This window comes from Podarcis tiliguerta (assembly GCF_965153285.1).
Source record: "Podarcis tiliguerta genome assembly, chromosome: W".
Classification (NCBI taxonomy): Eukaryota; Metazoa; Chordata; class Lepidosauria; order Squamata; family Lacertidae; genus Podarcis; species Podarcis tiliguerta.
Genome location: NC_139552.1, coordinates 20,605,207 through 20,625,007, shown reverse-complemented (window position 1 = coordinate 20,625,007; position 19,801 = coordinate 20,605,207). Strand labels below are relative to the sequence as shown.

Genomic DNA, 19,801 nt, shown 5'->3' with positions numbered 1-19,801 from the left:
GAACGGTTATGGACCACTGGAACAAAATTTACGGCATGTAATGCCTTAAGAGAGAATATAATGAAAATGATTTACAGATGGTACATGACACCAGTCAAGCTAGCAAAAATTTATCACATGCCCGATAATAAATGTTGGAAATGTAAAGAATCTGAAGGCACCTTTTTTCACCTTTGGTGGACATGCCCAAGGATTAAGTCCTTCTGGGAGATGATTTATAATGAATTGAAAAAAGTGTTTAAATACACATTTCGGAAGAACCCAGAAGCCTTTCTCCTGGGTATGGTCAACCAACAGGTTCAGGTGAAGGACAGGACATTTTTTATGTATGCTACAACAGCAGCAAGAATACTCATCACACAGTATTGGAAGACACAAGAACTACCCACACTGGAAGAATGGCAGATGAAGGTTATTGACTATATGGAACTAGCAGAAATGACTGGCAGAATCAGAGACCAGGGAGAAGAGACGGTGAAGGAAGACTGGAGGAAGTTTAAAGACTATCTACAGAAACACTATAAGATAATGAATGTTGGATGACATCAGACTGAATTTAAAAGAATACTAGCATAAAAATTTAATGATTAAGAAAGACTAATGCTTTAAGACATATGAAAATGTAATTATGTTAAGATATTAGGACTAAATTGAATCAAACATATACCAGAGGGAAAGAATTTACTGTCAGAATATAAGATCTAGAATACAGAGTGGGAAGGTCTGGGGAAGTCGCAGACCCAGGTTAATGTTAAAAAATATAAAGACACAATAATTGTTTTTAATCTTTCTCTTTATTCTCTCTTTTTTTTTGTACACTGTATTTTATATTGTTTGTATGTGTTGTTTCTATTTTTTTGTTTTGTATTTGCTCGTTTGTTTGTTTAATGATTGTTAAAATAAAAAATATTATATATATAAAAAAAGAGTGGCTGACAGCTGTGGAAAAGGCTTTGCGTTCCAAATCCAAGTACAAGAAAGTAAGTCCAACCCCACCCATTTCTTCAGCAGCCAGACAGCTGTCAGGAGCTGGAGTGAGGAGGAGGAGGAGGAGGAGGAGGAGGAGGTCAGTAAGAAAAAACACCTGGTGTCAGTGGTGTTTTATTCAAAAGAAGCCAACATTCTTTATTCAAAGAAACCCAAACCGTGCAGGCCTCGTGATCACAGAAACCTTTCCCAACAGGTCTTGCCCCAGTGAGGTAGTTGTGAAGGATGAAGGTTGCTACCCTCCCACCACTCTCTGAAGTCTCCTCCTCCCCCTGGTCCTTCCCAAGGAACCTGAGACTCTGACACCTTGCCTGTCTTTGCTCCCTCCTCTTAATTTCTCTGTGTTCTGGGAGACCAGCAGGGAGGGGAGCTGATCGCAGCAGGATGGGGAGACCCCCTGGCTTCTTCAGCAGCCTGCCTGATCTCTGCCTCTTGACCCCCGCCTCCAGCCTCCACTTCTGCCTCGGATTCTAGGCTGCTGTTTGCCACAGAATCTTCCTGCCCTCCTGCCTCTTCAGTTTCCAACACCTCCTCTTGCTCACAGTCTGCTCCCTCTTCTCCCTCTGACGACTCAGCGTAGTCCCCCCCCCCCCACCAGTTCCCTGGCTCTGAGCCTTCTTCCCTTGGGGGATCCCCAGTTGGTGCCCCCTGCCACTCCTATCTGCATCCAGCCGGCCCAGGACAGCAAGCAATGAACAGAGCTGGTAGACACCCCAGTACCTTGCATCTTCTAGGTGCAGCTGGTGCGTCTAGTCGGAATGATGTTGCTCATCTTTGTCAGGAAGGACCAGCTCAGCCGCATCAAGGAAGTGATGAGGGAGACAGTGGGCACAGGCATCATGGGGAAGATGGGGAGTAGACCCTGACAGCGGAATTCCCTACGTCGATCTTTCTGTCTGTCTATCTGTTTTTCTAATCTCTGCCAACCAGTTTCCCCCTCTTTCCTGCTTGCTCACTAACAGCCATCTTTGCTCCGCCCCTGCAGGGTAACAAGGGTTGTGTGGACGCGAGGTTTGTCTGCAACAATACCAGCTTCTGCGTTGTCAATTCCCACCTTGCTGCCCACGTGGAAGACTTTGAGCGCCGAAACCAGGATTACAAGGATATCTGTGCCCAGATGAGCTTCCTGCCCCCTGGCCAGGGTCTGCCGCAGCTGACAATCATGAAAACGAGTGCGTTTCAAGGGCTTGGAGGGAGAGAGCCTTGGCTGATGTAACTTGTTGGTCTCTGCTATCTGGAGAAGCAAACTGAGTCATGTTTTTGTAACTTTCCTGCCTGTGTGTAGCTCCGGGTAGGCAGCATTTCTTGTTGTTTAGTCGTTTAGTCGTGTCCGCCTCTTCGTGACCCCATGGACCAGAGCACGCCAGGCCCTCCTGTCTTCCACTGCCTCCCGCAGTTTGCTCAAACTCATGCTGGTAGCTTCGAGAACACGGTCCAACCATCTCGTCCTCTGTCGTCCCCTTCTCCTTGTGCCCTCCATCTTTCCCAACACCAGGGTCTTTTCCAGGGAGTCTTCTCTTCTCCTGAGGTGGCCAAAGTCTTGGAGCCTCAGCTTCACGACCTGTGCTTCCAGGGAGCACTCAGGGCTGATTTCCTTCAGAATGGAGAGGTTTGATCTTCTTGCAGTCCTTGGGACTCTCAAGAGTCTCCTCCGGCACCAGAATTCAAAAGCATCAATTCTTCGGTGATCAGCCTTCTTTATGGCAGGCAGCATAGTGCTCTCCAAATGTTGATAGACCAAAATTCCCATAATTGCTAAGAATTGGCCTTGCTGACTGGGGCTCATGAGAGTTCCACTTCAGCAACACCAGGAGGGTGCAGTGTCGGCGATCCCTGCTGCTGCAGCTGCACCACTAAGGTTTCTACTAGAGCAGCCAGTAGAGAGCAACGTAAACCGAGTGGCAGAGATGTATTGGATTAGATTATAGCAAATGTGGGCAACTTCTCCAGTGATCGGGGTGGGAGTTGCAGTTTGTTAAGGGCAGTAACGCGAAAGCAGAGCGGCCATTTTGCATGGAGAAGGTTCCAGGCTCAGTCACCAGTGTGTGCAGATCGGGCTGGGCATGATCTCTGCCTGAAAGCTGCTGCCAGTCCATGTAGTCCGTCTTGAGCTTGATGGGTCAATGGTCTGCCTCAATATAAGGTAGCTTCCTATGTTCCTGTGTACTACAGCAGGGTTTGGAGGGCCACAAGCGCCCTGCCCATGAATTCAAGAACCAGGGGAAATTCTAAAAGTCTTTGCTGAAAGGACATCAAAGCAGGGGCCAGGTGAACCTCTTTGGGAGATTCTTCTGAAAGGTCGGGTGCCATGACTGAAAAGGCCCTGCCATGCTTGAAAGAGCAGGAGTTCCCTGGGAAGGGGATTCTAGTCAGTGGAGAGGCAGTGCAAACAGAAGTGGGCCTTCTTCTGGTACCCTTTTCCCAAACCTTGAAACACTTGAAAGGCCAAATGGGATGCTCTGAATTGGGCCTGGAAGCAGTTCAAGAGCCAGTCTAGTTCACAGAGTGAGGCATCTGATCAAGATCTATATTTTAAAATAAGCTTTAAAAATATATTTGCAAATCCTTGTTTCATGCCAGGCAGAAAAGCAGCTGGCTCAGTACTTTGGCAGTTGTTTATTCTCCTGAACAGGGCCCCTCATTGATTTATGTACCTCAAAGTTGCAAAAAGGAGCAAAAGCTGGGAGCAAAGGTCATACAAATTACAGAATACAATCAAGCTGCAAAAACACTAATTAAGAGTTGGTAAATAGTGCCTCCCATCAGACTCAGACACCTTTTCCCAAGGTTTAAGGTATCCTGAGAAGGTTAAAGTGCAAAGAGCTAATAGGAACAGCAGCTGGCTGGGAAAGGGGGGTGTAAATTGAAGAGGTTTCTCTTTACTGAAGTTTCTCAGGCAAAGGCCTTTCTTCTAAAAATCTATCTATGTTATGTATGAAATATATTGGCTTTAATGTAATTATGCAAAAGATCTAGAAAGTAAGAAATGTTAGATTCTTATGTTAGATTCTTATTTCATTGATGGTGTGTGAGAAAGTGAACCCAAGATTTCTGTTACCATGAGCCATCTGTTTTAGCCATCTGTTTTGGAGTGAAGGGGCAATAGAGCAAAAGGGCAAAAGGGCAGCAGGGGCAAAGGGTGATCTGGTAATTAAGGTGCCTTGTCGAGGCAAATGTAAGATATATGATTACTTGTCTGCCATTTATGGATAGAAGGAAATATAGCTCTTTGTCTCCCATAAAAGGTAATAGGAAATGGGTGTATCTTTTATGATTGGTTCTAGCAGACAGCCAATAGGAATTTCAACCAGGCTGATTGGACAGAGGCAGCCAAAGGAGGAGTAAGGAGGCTGGGCTGAGGAAATATAAGTGCTGGTCACCAGGGCTGGGGTGTGCAGAGCTTTTGGTAACCATATACCACTGTGCCTATCATTTATTTGTCTGACAAATAAATTATTATTTTAATTTCTCTATTGCTGCGTTGAATATTTCATTCCAGCTAAGCACTAACCACAAGCAGGGTGCTACAAGAGCACTAGCCTAATATGATCATACTGCCCAATCCTAGCTATCAGTCTTACTAGATATTGCAGGAAGTGGCAGCAGGCTGCCCCCCGACCCCCGACCCCGTGAGCTAGCCTGTAGCTGTGGTTGCTTTGCTTTTTTCCAGCATTGTCATCTGATCACTAAAAATGAGCTTCAGAGACTTCTGACCTACGGCCAGGTGAGAGACATCTTTGTGTTATATGTGGTGGTTTAGGATATTGCCCTGTTTATTTCCTTTGTCTGGGATACCCCAGCCTAGGCTAGAGAAACCACTTTCAGGCAGTTAGGAGCAAAGAACATAGGATGACTGTGACTTCTACAAATGCTTTTTAAGGTTGCAGGTTTGTGCAACCTGAATTAGAAGCAAGTCCCAATTAAGTTGGAGGGTTGCCTTGGAATAAGTAAGACTGCTCTGCAATTTCCCAGTTAGAGGGCTTTCCTAGCTCAGCACACGCTCCCGATGTTGTTGGACTCCCATCAGCCCCAGCATAGCTGCTGTCCAGCAATATCTAAAGGTCTAAGGTTTCCTGCTCTAGGTTTTGCATCGATCTGGAAAATCTGTGTTGCTCACATGTTCTTATCAGCAGATACTTCCATTAAAAAAGGTAAAGGTACCCCTGCCCGTACGGGCCAGTCTTGCCAGACTCTAGGGTTGTGCGCTCATCTCACTCTAGAGGCCGGGAGCCAGCGCTGTCCGCAGACACTTCCGGGTCACGTGGCCAGCGTGACAAGCTGCATCTGGTGAGCCAGTGCAGCACACGGACGCTGTTTACCTTCCCGCTGGTAAGCGGTCCCTATTTATCTACTTGCACCCGGAGGTGCTTTCGAACTGCTAGGTTGGCAGGTGATACCCATTAAGTCCAATTAAATTGCTGATGCGACTTCCAGGTCGGCGCCATCGGTAATGGCGGAATCCCTCTGATCTCCGGAGGGAAGAGCTCTGAAGAAATCGGGTCTGATCCGCTGCGGCGAAGCGGGGACCCCTTAAATCGCAGGCGGGTGAAGCCTGAGAACGTGGGACTCGGCAGGCACCTTTTGCGCCCCCCAACTCGACGAAGGAACCCAGTAACGGGCTCCGAAGCGAGGCGGGGTGTGTGGCGCAGTGCTGAGAGTCGACTGCTTCTTCTTCAGAGTGAAGCCGCACAGCTGTTACCGGAGAGCGCTGACTTCTTTCTGTGAAAATTTGGATTAAAGCAACTACCCGTGAGTAGGGGAAGATCGGAGATTGGAGATCAAAGCAAAAGGACTAATTGGGAACCGAAGCGGTAAGGTACAAAAAGGAAGTCCACCTTCCGCCATTGTATATAGATCTAAGCAAAGAGACTGAGAGCTAGAACTTTAAAAGTCGTTTTAAAAGGATTTTAAAAATCCAACGTCAAGCAAGAGACCCCCCCCCCCCCTGTTTGCAGGAGAGGAGGGGGGGGAAGTTGAACGTTTTATTTGCCTGCAGATAAAGAAGATAAAGCATAAGAACCACCACTCAAAAACCTGGGAACGGGCTGCCAAGGGAAATAGCATGCCGTACTGTGAAAAGCACTGAAGTATCTTTTTGACAGCTAGCTCCGCAAGAAGAGATACAGTGTTTTTGATTGGATACAAAAGAAACCGGGACTAAGGGAAAATTGATATAGTGTTTATTTTAGAAGAAAGGGGGACATAAGGGAAAGAAAAGGATACTTTAACCAAGGTAATAAATTGACTGATACTGTGTCCCCCTAGTGGAGGTTGGAAACTGTTAACATCAATAGAGCCAGAGGAAATTTCCACTGTTTAAACAACTTCAGCCGTGGGACTGACCTTGACTTTATCTAGTGTGTGTGTTATGGCAGATGGGAAAGACAAACTAGAATTGCTTCAGGAAAAAACAACGAGGTCCGGCAAATCTTTTCGCCCAGATATTGGCCAACAGAGAAGAGCCTCAGCATCTGGCCCATCAGGGGGTGCTCCACCACAAACTAAATCAAAAGGTATGTCAACTGAAGAAGTTTTAGCTGCGGGATTAGTTAGAATCCAAGAATCCCTGGACAATGTTCAGGAATCTTTGAAAAGTTTAACTCTAGAAGTAGCTGAAACAAATAAACAAGTGGTAGATGCATCAGGTAAATTTGACCAAAATACTACAAGCATTAATAATCTGGGTCAGAAGGTCACTACTAATACTGAGACTATACAGAAAGTATTACAGGAATCTGCCACGATTCGAAAGACGGCTGAGGAAGCCAAAGAGATAGCAGTGGCTACAAGAGAAGAAATACCACCGATACATAGACAATTGGTAGACCATAGGTTGATGTTGTCTATGATTGAACTGAAGGAGAAACAAACAAATCTGAGGATCAGGGCTGTACCTGCACTTGAGCAAGACAAACTAAGTGATTTTCTTATGAAGGAATTTGCAGACTTTTGGGATATAGATCTGGAGAAAGAAGAATTTAAGATTGTGAATGCATTTAGGCTTGGAAGAGGAGGGAAGAAGAACAAAGTGAGAGATTGTCTGATTACTCTCAGATCAAAAGAGGAGAGAGGTAGAATTTTGGGTCTGCATTTCCAGAAGGCCCTGAAAATACATCAGTCAAGAGTGGAGATATTTAAGGATATCCCAAAATATCTTTTGGAACTTAGAGCCAATTACGGAGATTTGGTTGCCCTGCTGAGAAGCAACAACATTATTTTTAGGTGGGAATTCCCTCAAGGCCTATCTTTCAACTTCAAGGGGAAAAAAGATAAAAATAAGATCAGTGGATGACAAAGACAGATTTTTAAAGAACTACGGTGAAGATCTACAGAAAGAGTCTGGAAAAGAGCAACGAGTCCCAGGAAGAGGAATAATAGACAAGGCAAGAATACTTCTTGGTTTAGACAACTTGGAGAAGGTGGCACCACCGACAGAGGAGGAAGAAGCATTAGGTGCAGTTGGAGGAGTAGCAAAGTAATTACAACATGTCTTTGCAACTATTAAGTTGGAATTGTAATGGTCTAAATTCTCCGCAGAAAAGGAAACAGTTTTTTCATTTGTTAAAAAAGGAACAATTGGACTTGATTTGTTTACAGGAAACCCATGTGATAAGACTACATAGAAAACTTTTGATTAATAAAAGATTGGGCCAGGAGTTTATTTCATCAGATAGAGTAAAAAAAAAGAGGAGTGGTGATTTATGCAAAGGAGAGCCTATCACCGAAATTTATCTTTAAAGATGATCAAGGAAGATTTGTGGCAGTTGAAATTCAAATTCATGGAGAGAAGTTTCTGATAGTAGGGGTGTATGCACCAAATGAGAGGAAATCTGAATTTTTTAAGAAGTTGCATGATATATTGACAGACTATTTGGACTACAATGTGATTTTCATGGGAGATATGAATGGAGTGGTCTCTACAAATATGGATAAGGCACAGAGACAGGTGGTCACTAAAGATGGTAGACTACCGAAAACTTTTTTTGAGTTGACAGACAATCTGGACTTAGTAGACATCTGGAGAACAAAGAACCCCTTGGGAAGAGAGGGAACCTTCTTCTCTGAAGCCAAAATGACATGGACAAGAATTGACCAAATATGGATTACTAGAGGTATGGCACCAAAGATTAAAAAAAAGTGGAAATCTGCCCCAAAACTTGCTCCGACCATAATGCCGTGAAAATGGAGATGAACTTAACACCAATTGGCTCCTTCAGATGGAGGATGAATGACAACCTATTTAGAGATGAAGAAGTAATGAAGAAGGCCCAAAAAACCTTGAGAGATTACTTTGAGATAAATATGAATACTTCAATTGAAAAAAGAGTAATCTGGGACGCAAGTAAAGCCGTCATGAGAGGATTTCTGATACAACAAAATGGATTGAAGAGGAGAACCCAAAATGAAAAGAAAGACAAAATTTTGGAGAAAATAAAGGAATGTGAGAAGAGACTGAGAGTAAAACCAAAGTCACAAGAATTTTTAAGAGAAATAAAATTATACCAAGTACAATACATGCAAATAATAAATCAAGAGATAGAATGGAAAATTAGACAAATGAGACAAAAGACATTTGAGTCGGCTAATAAATGTGGGAAATTGCTAGCTTGGCAAATGAGAAAAAGACAAAAATTAAATACCATCACCAATTTAGAAGTGGATGGAAAGATTATACAAAATCCAGCTGAGATCAGAAAATGTTTTCAGAGGTATTTTAAACAACTATATACACAACGGCCGCAGAAAGAGATGGACATAGATCATTTTTTGAAACTAAATGGACTACAAAGAATCTCTCAAGAAAACAAACTGAGGTTGAATTATAAAATAACAGAACAAGAGGTGGAAGGTGCCATTCAGAATATGCAATTAGGTAAATCTCCAGGGCCGGATGGATTGACCTCCAGATATTACAAATCTTTGAAAGAATGGTTGATACAACCTTTGAAGGAAGTCTGTAACGAAATATTGGAAGGGAAAAGGGCACCAGAGATGTGGAAAGAAGCGTATATAACACTTATACCGAAAACAGAGACTGAAAAGACACAGCTTAAGAACTACCGCCCCATATCGTTGCTAAATGTGGATTATAAAATTTTTGCAGATATTTTGGCTAAAAGACTAAAAACAGTTTTAGTAGAAGAGATTCATAAAGATCAAGCAGGCTTTCTCCCAGGTAGGCATTTATCTGACAATATGAGAAATATAATTAATATTTTGGAACTACTACAAGAGAACATCAATACTAAAGCAGTTTTAATTTTTGTGGATGCGGAGAAAGCCTTTGACAATATTTCTTGGAGTTTTATGAAGAAGAATCTCCAGGGGATGGGGGTAGGCCAAGAGTTTGAAAATGGTATAGGTGCAATTTATTCTGAACCAAAAGCTAAATTAATTGTCAATAATGTTGTGACGGAGGAATTCAGGATAGAAAAAGGAACACGACAAGGTTGCCCAATCTCTCCATTGCTTTTTAGATCGGTCCTGGAGGTCCTTTTGAATATGATTAGAAGGGACCAATTGGTTAAAGGGATACAGGTCGGAGCCAGACAATATAAACTAAGAGCATTTGCAGATGATTTAGTTTTGACATTGCAGGAGCCAGAATCTAGTACTAAAAGATTTTTAGAACTGATTGAAGAATTTGGTCAAGTGGCAGGATTTAAATTGAATAAGTTAAAAACAAAGGTATTGGAAAAGAATTTAACAGGAATAGAGAGAGAGAGGTTTCAGGATGAGACAGGTTTAACAGTGGTTAAGAAAGTGAAATATTTGGGGATTAATATGACAGCTAAAAATGGGAATTTATTGAAAGACAACTATGACAAATGTTGGATGGAGGTGAAAAAAGATTTGGAAATTTGGTCAAATTTGAAGTTTTCTCTGTTAGGCCGTATTGCAGCAATAAAAATGAATGTATTGCCGAGAATGTTATATTTGTTTCAAACATTGCAAGTCATTGACAAAATGGACTGTTTCAAGAGGTGGCAGAAAGATATTTCTAGATTTGTCTGGCAGGGCAAAAAACCAAGAATAAAATTTAAAATATTAACTGATGCGAAGGAAAGAGGTGGATTTGCCCTGCCAGACCTTAAACTTTACTATGAATCAGCAGCTTTTTGCTGGCTGAAAGAATGGCTGCTTCTTGAAAACACAGACATTTTGGATTTAGAAGGTTTTAATAATGCTTTTGGATGGCATGCATACTTATGGTATGAAAAGGTTAAAGTGCATAAAATGTTTAAAAATCACATTGTTAGGAAAGCATTGTTTAATTTTTGGATAAGGTATAAAGATCTACTTGAAAATAAAACCCCAAGGTGGTTGTCACCAATGGAAGCAAAGGCTGTGAAAAAGCTCAATATGGAGGCCAAATGGCCGAAATATTGGGAGATTTTGGAACAAGAGGGAGACAAATTGAAACTGCAGAGCTTTGAGAAGTTAAAAAATAAAGTGTGAGATTGGCTTCACTATTACCAGATAATGGAGGCATATAAACTGGATAAGAAAATTGGCTTCCAGGTGGAAAAATCAAAATTGGAAACAGAATTGTTAGAACCCAAAACTAAGATTTTGTCAAAAATGTATAATCTGCTGTTGAAATGGAACACTCAGGACGAAATGGTAAAATCTGCTATGATTAAATGGGCACAAGATGTTGGACATAATATTATGATGGCTGACTGGGAACAGTTATGGACCACAGGTATGAAGTTTACGGCATGTAATGCCTTAAGAGAGAATATTATGAAAATGATATACAGGTGGTACATGACACCAGTCAAGCTTGCAAAAATCTATCATTTGCCCGAAAATAAATGTTGGAAATGTAAAGAGACTGAAGGTACATTCTTTCACCTTTGGTGGACGTGCCCAAGGATTAAGGCTTTCTGGGAGATGATATATAATGAAATGAAAAAGGTATTTAAATATACCTTCCCGAAGAAACCAGAGGCCTTTCTCCTGGGCATGGTTGGCCAATTGGTGTTAAAGAAAGATAGAACTTTTTTTATGTATGCCACAACAGCAGCAAGAGTGCTCATCGCGAAGTATTGGAAGACACAAGAACTACCCACCCTGGAAGAATGGCAGATGAAGATGATGGACTATATGGAATTAGCAGAAATGACTGGCAGAATCCGAGACCAGGGAGAAGAGTTGGTGGAAGAAGATTGGAAGAAATTTAAAGATTACTTGTGGTTCGAGGGCCCGACCCCCATAATGTGGAAAGAACACACAAGGAGACGTGATATAGGTTTTTGGGCGAGAAAAGGCCACAACTTTATTGATTACAGCAGTGAGAAGGTATTGGCTTAGGCATTGGATGTTCAAACAGACGGGGGCTGATTCACCAGTAGGTGGAGCCTGTTGATGCTGATCCAACTAAAGACTCTCCCCTGATGCCACCGAGGGTCGTGCCATGGCCTCCCGCCAAGCAGGCATCGGACAGAATACACGACCGCCAGATTCCTTTAACGGAATACCCAAAATTGAAGGCATAGGCAATGGCCACACCTAGCACTTCGACACACCACAACACATTATTCCAATGCCTAACCTACCCACCAATACCACGAAAGTTGTGACGATTGCTACGAGGTAGGCGAAAAAACCAAAAAGCCTAGTGCCAAATGGAAAAATTCCTACCAGGCTCCCTAGACAACCAGGGCGACCAACCTAAGGTCCATAGCAAGGCCAAGTAAACCTAAACCCTGAACTAAAGGGAGTGGAGGGTGGGTGACTCGCGAAGGGTCAACGAAGAGTGAGGGCGAGAAGGGGGCTGGCGCTGCGATATATAGTCTGCTGGACCTGCCCCCCCGGCGGCACCTGGTTGGGTGGCCGCCGAGGGGAGTGAGCGCCAGCCAGGTGAGGAGTGAGGAAGGAGGCAGGGGGCTAACCCCCCCTCTGCTTGAAGCGGCGCTCGGGCTCCCGCCCACAACCACTCCCCTCCCTTCCAGGGAGGAGAGTCTTTACAGGAACACTGCAAAATTAATGAATGATAGAATGATGTTGGATTGAGGTTAAGGGGTTTTTAGCAATAATGTTTGAAAGAATATGTAAAAATGGAACGTTAACAGATGGAAAGGTAAAGTTAAAATTTATTAAGATCAAAATTAAGATAAAGGTAAAGAGGGAAAGGATTTGCTGAACAAACAATTGAATTGGAATACAAAGAGGGGAGGTGTGGGGAAGTCCGAGAAACAAGCAAATATAAGATATGTTCTGAAAGATGGAATTGTTTTTAATTGTCTCTATTTTTTGTATTTTTTCTTTTTCTTTTTTATTTGTTTTTTCTGTTATTTTGTGAGAATTTTAATAAAATATTATAAAAAAAACAATTAAATTGCTGTCAGAGCTGGCTCCGGGTCCCAGCTCACCAAGGACCAACGCTAGCCGGTAGTACAGTATCAAAGTCTTTATTGAAGAATAGTCTCCATTTCCAAGCCTCAGCGTCCCAGCTCTACGTCTGGACTCTAGACCGGCGAAGCTCTGTCTGAGTCTCCGCCCCCTGTGCACCAGTTTAAGACTCTAATCTTACTCCACCTCTTCCTTCTCTCTCTCTTCCTCTGGGTCTTACTACCCCCCGGGGTCTCTTCCCTCCTGGACTCTTCTGACGCAGACGTTGACCCCTCTGACTCCTCCCCCTCTCTTCGGCGGGCTTTAGGACCTGGCTCCCTACCCGGGCTGCCCACCTTGCCGCCCTCCTGTACATTTGAACTTGGCGCGCGCGCGCGTTTAACTTTCCTGATGACCGTTTCCTCGCTCCCTGACGAGGGTGTGGTCACTCCTGCCTCACGTTCTCCCTCTGCCCGCGCGCCCCCTGATCCCGATGCCTTGGACTCCTCCCCCCTACTGCTCTCTGGGGGGGACGCTGGTCCAGATTTCCAGCTGCTACTCTCTGAGTCCCCTCTGGCCCCTTCTTCCCGAGGTGTCCCCCTTGGCACTCCCCTTGCCCTGACTATGGGGGCCCCTTTCTGTGAATCCTCCGAGTCACTGGAGAGACTCAGAGACCTCGGACTGCTGTCATAGCTGACATTTCCTTCGGACTCCTCCCCCTCGCTCTCCGTTTCCTCCCTCTCCTGTGACTCTGCTCCTGAACCCCTGACAATTGCTGATGCTTTTTGTTTTACATTTTTCTCTCCAAGGTTTGTGTGTTCATCATGTTGACGACCTTTCTCCCACTTGGCATAAGGATCATTGGTATTTTGTGTTGAAACAGAGGCCTGATTGCTGCACCTTATGGTGGATTTAAACTCTGTGAGCGTAGTCATGCCTTAGCCCTTTGAGAAGGATGCTGCAAGGAAGGCAAGGGGGGGGGGCAGCCTCAGACTTCCAACATATGCAAAACCATGATAAAACATTAAAAACTTCCCTAAAGGCTGTATAGTTACTTATCTCCTTGACATCTGACGGGAGGGTGTCCCACAGGGCAGGTGCCACTACTCAGAAGGCCCTCTGCCTGGTTCCCTGTTACTTCGCTTCTCACAGTGAGGAAACCGCCAGAAGGCCCTCGGTGCTGGACCCTGATGCCTGGGCTGAACAATGGGGATGGAGACACTGAGGCCATTTAGGGCTTTAAAGGTTGGCACCAACACTCAGAATTGTGCTCAGAAACGTCCTGGGAGCCAATGTAGGATGCAAAAGGATGGTTTTGCAGTTGCTCATCGTGTCAGGGTGTATTCTGGTGGTTGTTAACAGTTTGTATGGATTATTGGTACATATAACATTGTCTATTGGAGGTATGGCTAACCTGTGGTCTGCCAGATGTTACTGAGCTGCAGTTCCTGTTGGCTCCAGCCATCATGGCCAGTAATCAGGGATGATGGGAATTGTAGTTCTGCAGCATTGTGAGGGCCACGTGTCTGCTGCTCCTGAGTTAGGGGATTTTCCTGTCGTGTGATGCAGCAAAGTAATTTAAGATGACATGGGGCAAAAATGCACAAGCATCCTGTACCTTTAATAAGTGTGTATAAGATAGGATTTCAGCAGGTATACCCCTTTTTTTGCACTTGGCTAACCTACTAGTAGGGACGCGGGTGGTGCTGTGGGTTAAACCACAGAGCCTAGGGCTTGATGATCAGAAGGTCGGCGGTTCGAATCCCCGCGTGAGCTTCCCGTGCTCGGTCCCTGCTCCTGCCAACCTAGCAGTTCGAAAGCACATCTAAGTGCAAGTAGATCAATAGGTACCGCTCCGGCGGGAAGGTAAACGGTGTTTCTGTGTGCTGCTCTGGTTCACCAGAAGCGGCTTAGTCATGCTGGCCACATGAGCCGGAAGCTGTACGCCAGCTCCCTCGGCCAATAACGCAAGATGAGCACCGCAACCCCAGAGTCGGTCACGACTGGACCTAATGGTCAGGGGTCCCTTTACCTTTACCTTTAACCTACTAGTACTTCACCTTGGTCTTCCAGCACAACAGTGGCTGTTAATAGACTCCATTGTCAGGCAACAGGGGGTCTTTTGCTTCTCTGCTGATTAGCGATTTCTTTTTGGCTTTAGCTAAACATTCAGCGTACTCAAAAGACAGCTTTTGCTGATTTCACAGAGGGAGAGATCAAGTTCATCCCGACGTACAAATTCGACTCAAAAAAAGATCCTGCTTGATAGCTGAGCCTTTGTAAGTAAGTCCTCTCAATCATTCTTCTGCAATGCTTGTTTGTTTTTCCTAGTCTGCTGAGATGCTAGTAGTGGCCTGCCTTTCCATCCTCCTGAGCAGGCTAGTCAAAAATATATTTTAGACATGGCTTTCTGCTAAGCCAGCTGTTGGAGGAGGGCTAGAGTTGAGGGCTGGACGGACTTCCTTTCCTCTGCAGCCAGAATGGACACCAAGCCACGGAGGAAGAGAGAGATCCAGCTCTCCTTCGCCTGCTCACTTTGCTTGCATGGAATTCCGGGTTGCCAAAGGCTGCTAGGCGAGTTGTGAAATGCAAGGCTGTGATATGTTGTCTTCCTCAAGCCATCCCTGCTCTGGAAATGTTTTGGCTCCTTTCCCCCACATTTGTCCTGATAACCAGCACCCTCTGTTTCGTGGTGTGTATAAGCGGTGTTGCAGTTCCTTGAAAGGTGCAGCAGGCTGAATGAGAATCCTCTTTGTGTCAAGGAAGTCTGGGAATGAGACTTGGTGCTCTCTCAAGATGAGTCTGCCAGGGCATAGGAGCATGAGAGCAGCCCTGCTGGATCAGGCCATTGGTCCATCTGGCCCAGCATCCTGTTCTCACATTGGCCAATGAGATGCCTCTCGGGGAGCCCACAAACAGGACCTGGGTGCAACAGCACGCTCCCCTCCTCCAAGCCATGCTGCTTCTCTTGGTGGAGTATGTTCTGTGGCCATTATGGCTAGTAGCCATTGAGCCTCACCATCCAGGATTTGGCATATGCTTGTGGTTCTTGACAACTGTCAGAAGCCACCGAGGCCTGCTAGTTTCATTGCTCTTGCTGTGGTAATGGGGAAATCAAAAGGACAGGCGGAACATGTAGTGACGAAGCCGGAAAACGGCAGGCTCCTTTGGGCAGCATTTCAGGTGCCAGAAAGGGTCTTTTGGATCACTGAAAAAATAGTGTCTGAACAAGAATAACGGGGCCCCTTGCTTTGGGGAAGGATCATCATTTGGTGGTGTGCCATATGCTTTGTATGCAGAGTCTCAAGTTGAAAGGCACCTCCACCTGACAAAGGATTGGGCCACAGAGAGCTGCTGCCAGCCAGAGTAGACTTAATTAATGAATTGTGGGGTTGGAAGGGATCACGAGGGTCATCTAGTCCAACCCCCTGCAATGTAGGAATCCAAACTGGGGGAGGTCAGAAATTCATTCTGCTTTTGATTTCCTAACAACTCTCTCCATGAGGCAAAATGCCTGCACACCTGCAAGGTCCGCCCCTTCAGAAGTTGGACTCCCAAGCCCCATCATCTCCAGCTCTTGACCGTGGTCAAGATCACAGGCCGTGTGTGGAGCCAAAGTTTGACTGTGTGAGCCTTGTGTGTTGCCTCAGCCAGTCCAACAGTGTCTCCTTGCAGTGGGAAGTGGCGTGTGCCAGCATGGTGTGAGCCAATCCTCTGGAGAGGAGGCAGCGTGAATCAGCTCAGCTACCGAAGCCACATGGAATTGAAAAGGAGCGACCACAAGCCCGTCAGCTCCCTCTTCCTCACAGGGGTAACACCTGCCCTGGCCAGGGCTATCGTCTAGTCAGGGTTTTTAGTTGCCTGCTATGTGGCACCTCCTCGAATCTGGGCAGGCCCTGACCAACAACCAGGCCCCTTTCCACACAGCTCCTCCTTGGCCAATGACTTCCGGTGCAAGGAGTGGGCAGCTTTTGGCTCTGTTGAATCCCTAGGCTTCCATTCTCCACTGTTCTGAGTACACGCTGCTCCTGCAGGCAGGGCAGACCACATGGGCTGAACTGTATACCTTAACCGTTGGCTCCATTCATGCAGTGGAGCTTGTGTGGTACTTGGCTTGGAGCATTTGGCTTCAGCCCATTGGCTCTGGAAGTCACAGCCGCTGCCATCCTGGGGAAGCTCTCAGAGTTACAGTACTTGCCTCTTTCAGGGCTGGGAACAGGGGGGTGCATCAGGCCTTTCTGCTCTTAACTCATACCCCCCCCCCTTTCAGTCCATAGCCCCAACAAATGTGCTCTGCCCCCCCCCCCATAGGTGAAGGTTGTGGCTGACCGACGGTACCGGAAAGTGTTTGAGGATATTGTTCAGTTGATGGACAGGATGGAGAACGAATTCCTTCCCTCCCTGGAGGGAGGTAAAGACGAATAGGATCCTCTCCAACCCCTTAAAGAGGGTTTGCTGCAAAAAGACCAGGGGGGAAAGAAGCCCTTGGCCCATCTAGCTCAGTCTTGAGCGGTTCCCCAGGATTTCCGGGGGATCTCTCCCAGCCCTACCTGGAGATGCTGGGGATAGAACCTGGGACCTTTGCATGCAAGGCAGATGCCCTTCCACTGAGCGGCAGCCTCTTCCTCGCAGGCAAAGACTCCAGGGGTAGCCAGTGTGGTGCCCTCCAGATGCTGGACTACAACTCCCATCATCCCCAGCCAACATGGCCAGTGGCAAGTGCAGCAATATCTGGAGAGCCCCACGTGGACCTGTTGCATGTGCAGTCCCCTAAATGAGAGCCCGGGGCCAAGGACAAACTTCCCCCTGGAGCACGTTTCCTTGCCTCTGCTGAAGGCAAGCACTCTCTTTCCTCACCCCCCCCCCCCCGCCTTTTGCTCTGCAGTTTCCGTTTGAGAATGTGAAGTTCCGGCAGCTGCAGAAGGAGAAGTTCCAGATCACAAACAACGGGCAGGTCACCCTCCATTTCTCCTTCATCCCCAAGTTCAGTGACAGCCAGTATTGGAAGCCATGGCTTTGCGCTGAGCCCTGCGAGGGATACTTGGAGCCCAGTGCGTCTCTCTCTGGAATCAGAGAACTGTAGAGTTGGAAAGGGACCCCAAGGGTCATCTAGGGAAGGCCTTCCTTTTCTCCTCCTCTTCCCAACCCTCCTCCCTCCAACCTTGGGAGTTTGGTAGAGCAGGGGAGGCTTAACATTTGTGGGCTGCATTGCCCCATGCTCAAGCCTCCAAGGGCCACACGTCAAAGCAGCTGAGCCCAAAGTGTAAAAGTGTGTGTGACCAGCTTTAAACACACACACACACACACACACACACACACACACACACACACACAAATGCATTGAAGCCAAACAATGCTGGAGGGTCCCAAAACACCTTTTGGCATGGCAGGGAACCAGTGAGAGCAGTCCGCCCAAAAATTACTTTTTTAAAACAATGCGTATTTTTATGTTGTGGAGGCACAACAATATCTTGGGGATCATATAGAACTAGCCAAACTTTTAAAAACTCAATGAAATGTAAACTAAAAAAGAAAGTTACATTGGGGGCGCAAAAATCCTTTCCCTTTTTATATTCTTTTGTTAGGATCACTTTCTCTCACCCCCCAGTATCCTGTCACCATCTTCTGTGCAGCTGCTGCTTTGGAGGACTAGAGAGGAAAGTGGGGTGGGGGTGGGAACTGAGTCGCTTCTTTTCCTAATTCTTGAAGTTAAGGTTTCCCCCATACACCTGTGAGAACAGGAGGCTGTACGAGATGGGCCATTGGCCTGATCCAGCAGGCTCGCATTGTGTCCTTCTGTTCAATTCTTCACTGTCTTCACTTTTAATTTACAGACAAGCCAACTTGGCTGTGCCAAAGAGTGTATCTGCCTGACCTCCTCCCGTTTTAGGTGAGACGGGGGACATTTCCCTGGATGTGTACGTCAGCAAGGAAGAGAAGATTGAGGCTATCTTTGTCCTTCACCTTGACCCTGGCAAGGATTATTTCCTCACCATCAGTGGGAGCTACCTACCAAGCTGCTTCGGGACCTCCTTGGAAGCCTTGTGCTGGATGTCTACCCTTCCCACTCTGCTTGCCTGCTTGAAAAACAGCTGCTCTTCCACTCAGAAATGTGGGGGCTGTCAGTGTTTGTAAAAAAGCAAAAAAAAGAAGAAGGAAAGGGTTCTGACCTCCCTTTTCTCTTCAGTCTCCTTGTCGGCACAAAAGGAGTCCACGAGAATATCCTTGCAGAGTTTTATTCTTAAAAGTCCTTGTGCAAAACACGACTGAATAACTATACACACCAGCACCAACCAACCAACCCAACCTCCAGACACCAGCCACAGCACAAACTAACATTTCTCACTTTATATATACAACCTGCTGCAGGCTGCTGAGTCATGCTGACCCAGCTTTATTCGCATTAAAGAAACAGCGGCCATTTTAGCCGTGACACCCCTTCTGTTTCTTAAATGCGAAAAACCCCAACAGAAACAATACATACATACATTATATACATAAACCCAGTTTTGTCATCAATTCATTATGGCATGTTGCTGGCAAAGGCTTGGTAAACAAATCAGCAATATTATCTTGTGACTGACAATACTCCAGTTTGATTACCCCATTCTGTACACAATCTCTAACATTCGCATGACGGATAGCAATATGTTTTGATGCGGATTTCATTATTTCCGAGCCCGCTAATGCAATGCAAGATTGACTATCTTCATACACTTGGATAGGCAAATCTACTTTACAATCTAGATCTTTTAGTATCTGTATAAACCACATGATTTCATTGCATGCTAGCGATAGGCTCCCATATTCTGCCTCACAGGATGAGGTCGCAACAAATCCTTGTTTCTTTGACCTCCATCCAATTATGGAATTGGCAAACATCATAACCATTCCACTTGTAGATTTTCTAGTAGCTACACAGCTTCCCCAGTCCGCATCAACAAATACTTCTAGTTTTTCATCTTGTGTACTAGATATCTTTAAACATACTGTCAGGGAACTGCCATCGGCAGCACCAGAGGTGCAAAGGCTCTCTGAGGTAGAGGGAGACGTAACACCTGAAGAGGGAACCAGTAGGGGGCGAACAGGAATGTCAAGGGAAGGAGAGTCGGAGGAATGGCTCAGAGATGTTTCCAGTGAAAACAGTGGGGATGTCTCAGAGCCTCCTATAGGGACACCCGTTCCTCGCCGGAAACTGTCACGCAGAGAGTCCAGAAGACGTGTTTCCGTTAAGGAGCTTTTATGTTGGAAACGTTTCCGAAAGCAACCACTTTCGGATTCTGCTAGCGACTGACGCAGCCATGCTGGAGGGGCTCCGTCACAGGCAGAGGTTTGAGAAACTGTTCAAACTCTGAGGGATTGCAATTTACACACAAGCAGCTCTTCATCCCATCACACATACATTTAATGTCCCCTTTAGATATCTGATAAGCCTTTTCAAAGCACACCAATCAACAGTACTGGGTTTAGATACACG

The 19,801-nt window shown here is 45.7% G+C and overlaps 1 protein-coding gene across 1 annotated transcript; it reads left to right on the top strand.

Moving 5' to 3' along the window:
• Window positions 1-887: 887 nt before the first annotated feature.
• LOC310668800 (inositol polyphosphate 5-phosphatase OCRL-like) lies at window positions 888-18,459 on the top strand (the record flags this gene model as incomplete). The annotated part of the gene is made up of 10 exons (XM_083422128.1): window positions 888-980; window positions 1,722-1,842; window positions 1,950-2,159; window positions 4,085-4,134; window positions 4,658-4,711; window positions 14,486-14,582; window positions 15,987-16,135; window positions 16,636-16,746; window positions 17,210-17,375; window positions 18,215-18,459. 10 exons carry the CDS (start codon window positions 888-890, stop codon window positions 18,457-18,459), a joined length of 1,296 nt encoding a protein of 431 aa, XP_083278254.1.
• Between the last annotated feature and the right edge of the window lie 1,342 nt (window positions 18,460-19,801).